General features: G+C 34.1%; 1 protein-coding gene across 1 annotated transcript; it reads right to left on the minus strand.

Annotated features, from left to right (window-relative positions):
- Positions 1 to 470: 470 nt before the first annotated feature.
- LOC110780359 (protein FAR1-RELATED SEQUENCE 5-like) lies at positions 471 to 4,778 on the minus strand. The gene is made up of 3 exons (XM_056841473.1): positions 4,772 to 4,778; positions 2,171 to 3,617; positions 471 to 1,416 (listed from the first exon to the last, which is right to left on the minus strand). Exons 1-3 carry the CDS (start codon positions 4,776 to 4,778, stop codon positions 471 to 473), a joined length of 2,400 nt encoding a protein of 799 aa, XP_056697451.1.
- Positions 4,779 to 5,014: the final 236 nt, after the last annotated feature.

Consider the following 5,014-nt stretch of genomic DNA (forward strand, 5'->3'; position numbering starts at 1 on the left):
ACGACTTGGATAATATTTACATTTCCGATACGATCCATATTTCCGTTTCCGGTAATATCATCGTTTCCGGAGCATTCTTTTCTTGCCTGTGACGATCTCAGCTCCCACTGAAACCAAGATCCGTCGATTCCGAATATCCATAGATGGAGTATTTAATGCCATTAAATACTTGATCCGTTTACGTACTATTTGTGTGACCCTGCGGGTTCAGTCAAGAGTAAGCTGTGGATTAATATCATTAATTCCACTTGAACTGAAGCGGCCTCTAGCTTGGCATTCAGCTCACTTGATCTTACTGAATTATTAACTTGTTAATTAATACTGAACCGTACTTATTAGACTTAACATAGAATGCATACTTGGACCAAGGGCATTATTTCCTTCAATCAAAACTTAACTGGTGAAAAGGTGCCAAAAACACAGATTGACATAAAGTAAATAAGCTGAATTTAATTTGGCAGTTACCTTGCTTAGGTTGTAGTTTTGTTCGGGCAGTTACGACTGTCGTGATAATCATATGCCCCACAAGCTTTACATTTTCTTTTGGGTTTCTGACTTTGCTCAATTGCTGCCTCCTTTTCTCCTACTATTCTATGTCTCTTGCCTTTATTCTTTGATGGTATTGGATTTTGGATATTGAGGTTAGAAGACGCACTAGGACCAACAAAAAGCTCCATCTCTTGAGTTTTTGTCATTGGCACACACTTTCCTTTTTCTACCAAATTCTTACTAAAATCTCTAAGATTATCGAGAAATTGTTGCAAATTTTCCTCATTTCCCTCTGCAAGGCCTACACAGTTAAAAATCTCTGACCAGATTTCCCCTAACATTTTAGTTGTTGTGTTCATCTTCCTACATTCTTCAAGGAAGTTACCATGCATATCAAAAATTGGCCTTTTGGTTGCCTCTTTTTTCCATCGATCAAGAATGTAGTATTCTGGAATCTTTGTAACTTGTCTTGCGTTTAAAACACATATTGCATGTTTACATAAAATCCCCAATCTCTCAAACAATTTGCAAGAACATGATGTCACGAGATTTCCAGAATTAAATGTTACCTCACTTGTTTTCTGTCGAGAATGGTCCATGACTTGTGCGATTTCAATATTTTCTTCCATTCTAATAGAACTAATCCCACATCTGAAACAAGCCTTGTACACCTCATCCTGGAACATGTAGAACATTTTTCTCGTATACACCTCAGCTGCATGTTTCTCCAAAGGCAATGGAGTTATAAATTGAGGAACAGAGTGAATAGATTCCGTATTTAGCTTATCTTGCTTGTGCCTTTGTGCGTCCATTGCACTTTCAAAACGCATGTAGAATTCTACAAGTGTCACATGCGGATTGGTGAAATTGTTGAAAAAACTATTCTCACTTTCTGATCTTGAGGTAGTTCTTAAAATGCCTCCTAACCTGCATTCAATAGCTTAACATATGAAATTTATGACATTTAAAACAAAAAAGTAATCAAAAAGTTTTCTGCTCATTTGCACAAATGAGTAATATTTTTGCTCATTTAGACAAGTAACTATTATGGTTTGGATAGTTTTATGGTTATTTGCAAAAATGAGTACCTTTTTTGCTCATTTAGCTAAATGAGTAAATTTATTTTGCTCATTTGTCTAAATGAGTAAATTTATTTTACTCATTTAGACAAATGAGTAAATGAATTTTGCTCATTTGCAGAAATTAAAGTTTCTGATTTTAAATGAGTAAATTTATTTTACTCATTTAGACAAATGAGTAAATGAATTTTGCTCATTTGCAGAAATTAAAGTTTCTGATTTTTAATGAGTAAATTTATTTTGCTCATTTGTCTAAATGAGTAAATGAATTTTTCTCATTTGCAGAAATTAAAGTTTCTGATTTTGAATGAGTAAAGTTATTTTGCTCATTTGTCTAAATGAGTAAATTTATTTTACTCATTAAGAGAAATGAGTAAATGAATTTTGCTCATTTGCAGAAATTGAAGTTTCTGATTTTAAAGGCAACAACTGATCTGGAAAGAGCATTATCAGCAAGTTAATCTTAAGCTAGACTTCAAGTAAACACCATACATCACAACTTAACTGGTGAAAGGTGCCAAAAACACAGATTGACAGAAAGTAAATAAGCAGAAATGATATCAAATTTTTGACAGAAAGTAAAAGAGAAAATGCTGCCTAACCTGAGATCTCTAAAGTAGCACGGTATCCAATGTTCTCTTATTGAAAACATATGTTGGAACCAACCATTCTCCACAAGGTTATATTGAACCATAAGCGAGTTCCAAGTAGCTTCAAATTCCTCGGATTCTTGTTCCATGTCCCACACACACTCATTTAACAACTTAAGAAAATCTTCATCTTGTTTGAGCTCGGGGCCTACTTTTTCAGGAACTTTTTTCATTATATGCCAAAAACAAAGTCGGTGGCGAGTGTTAACAAACACCTCATTTATGGCAACTTTCATTGTCGGGTCTTGATCGGTTATCAAATACCTAGGCTCACAATTTCCCATAGCATTAAGGAAAGTCCTAAAAAGCCATTCAAATGATTGAGCATCTTCTTTAGAAAGTAAACCAACCCCAAATGTTATGCAAGACTTGTGATGGTATACTCCGGTGAAAGGAGCTAAAACCATTGAGTATGTGTTGGAGTCATAGGTGCAATCAAAGGATATCATCTCTCCAAACAATGAATAATTTTTACGGCTAGTTGCATCCGCCCAAAACAGATGGGAAACATGATCATTTTCATCTGGGGCATAATGAAAGTAGAACCCATTGAAAACATCTCTTTTTCGTATAAAATTCTCAATTAACATCTTAGCATCATCACCCTTGATGTGCTCCTTCAAATCTCTATGAAAGTTCATAAAGTCTTTCATTGTGGCCCCAACATTGTCGTAACTACCTACATTTTCCTTAAATAGCCGAAAAGATTTCGTTGGTCCAATGTTCATTCTTGTATTATTATTCACAAAATTCTTGTGAACCATCGTCATTTTCCTTGAACTTCTCAAATATGGCATGGATGTAGGAGAGGCTAGGCAATGGTTATGAGGCTCAAAAAATTTGGTAACTTTGTATTCTCCATCTTCATTGTTAAGATTCCAAATGATTCTAGCCTTGCAACCAACTCGCTTTGAGTTTCTTTTACGGCGTCGCTTCCCTTTTTTATCATAATTACCTTCGGATTCTAAGATACCTTCTCTACTACAAAGATAATACTTTTGAATGATACCTTTGCTATTCTTGTATACTGTAGCTGAACGAACATCAAAACCACATATTACAGCATACTCCTTATAAAATTCGATAGCCTTTTCTAAAGTTTTGAATACCATTCCTTCACGTGGTTTCTTATCTTCAACACAATATGGAATCCATTCCCTAGTTCCATCTTGAGTCAGATATGTTTCTGCTCTAGGACTTCGAATATATTCGATTGGTGTAGGTTGTTCTGTAGGCACTGTAGAGACTGGTGTAGGCGCCGTAGGTACTGTTCTATGCTCCATAGGTTCTGTTGTAGACTCCATAGGGACTGTCGTAGGCACTGTAGATACTCTTGTAGGATTTGCAGGCCCCTCCTTTGCAGGCTCTATAGGATCTGTTGTAGGAACTGCAGTAGGAACTGAAATAGGCAATGCACAAGCCAAAAATAATTACATATATTAAATGAAAGCAGTAACAATCAGATTCAAGCAAAACAAAATTAATTTGCTCATTTGATCAAATGAGCAAAATTAATTTGCTCATTTGACCAAATTAGCTAAATTAATTTGCTCATTTGACCAAATGAGCAAAATTAAAATGAGCAAAACTAAAATTAAAATGACCAAATGAGCAAAATTAATTTGCTCATTTGACCAAATGAGCAAATTTACATATTTCAGGCTTTTACTTGTGGTAAAGTTTGCTCATTTGACCAAATGAGCAAAATTTAATATTCCAGGCAGTTACTGCCTGTGCTAAAATTTGCTCATTTGACCAAATGAGCAAAATAATTTCTTCCAAACATTTACTGATTTTGTCAATATTTGCTCATTTGAACAAATGAGCAAATAATTTCCAAAAAATCAGTTCTGCTTCCGTAATTAGCATACATGAGCAAAATTAGCATAAATGAGCAAAATTGATTCACACCCTAAATAGTTGTAACAACTTTGCTCATTTGCTCAATTGGGGGTTCACACTCTAAACAGTTGCAACAATTTTGCTCATTTGGTCAATTGGTTCACACCCTAAATACTTGCAACAATTTTGCTCATTTGCTCAATTGGTTCACACCCTAAATACTTGCAACAATTTTGCTCATTTGCTCAATTGGTTCACACCCTAAACAATTGAAACAATTTTGCTCATTTGCTCAATTGATTGATGTTGCACTCTCTTTTTTGTTTCTTCAAAAACCAAACAGCAGGGACTTTAAACCCCTCCTAAAACTCAACATGAGTAATTAAAAATTTATGCAATTTACATACCTAATTTTCGCAATTTTCATTCAAAATTACTAATCAACTCTATTCACTATAAATTATTTATTGTTTCATTTATTTTAATATTTTCCCAATTAAAAACAGGGGTTTACTCTCCCTTTCAATTTCTCATGAACAACCAAAGACACAATCAAAATTTATGCAAAATTCATTCAAAATTAACGCAATTTTCAATCAAAAATATCAATCAATTCATGTTCACAATTAATTTGTAATTTGTTCAATAATTTCGAAAGTTTAGTTTTAAAATTAAAGCTAATTAATTTCAACTAAAAATTAAAAAAAGTACCTTCCATTATGGATGAATTTGAATAGCTTAGCAAGAAGGATGATAAAAACGAGTTGGAAGAATTAATTCTTGGTTTCAGCCATGGACGAATTGCTCATGATTTCTTTAATTCTTGTTTCTTGGATTTCCTAGGTTTTCGCCATTGAAGGATTTTAGAAAGAAGAAAGAGAATTGTCGGGGTTTGGGGGGAAATTATGTGGCGTTATTTCTTGGTTTGGGGGGTTTGTCGCGTTTTTTCACGCA

This window comes from Spinacia oleracea, chromosome 4, assembly GCF_020520425.1.
Source record: "Spinacia oleracea cultivar Varoflay chromosome 4, BTI_SOV_V1, whole genome shotgun sequence".
NCBI lineage: Eukaryota > Viridiplantae > Streptophyta > Magnoliopsida > Caryophyllales > Amaranthaceae > Spinacia > Spinacia oleracea.

What these genes read in the sequence shown, in the direction of transcription:
- LOC110780359 (XM_056841473.1), bottom strand. An exon ending in TGCTACTTTAGAGATCTCAG is followed by an intron (nt 1,417 to 2,170) that starts GTTAGGCAGCAT and finishes TATTGAATGCAG; the next exon opens with GTTAGGAGGCATTTTAAGAA.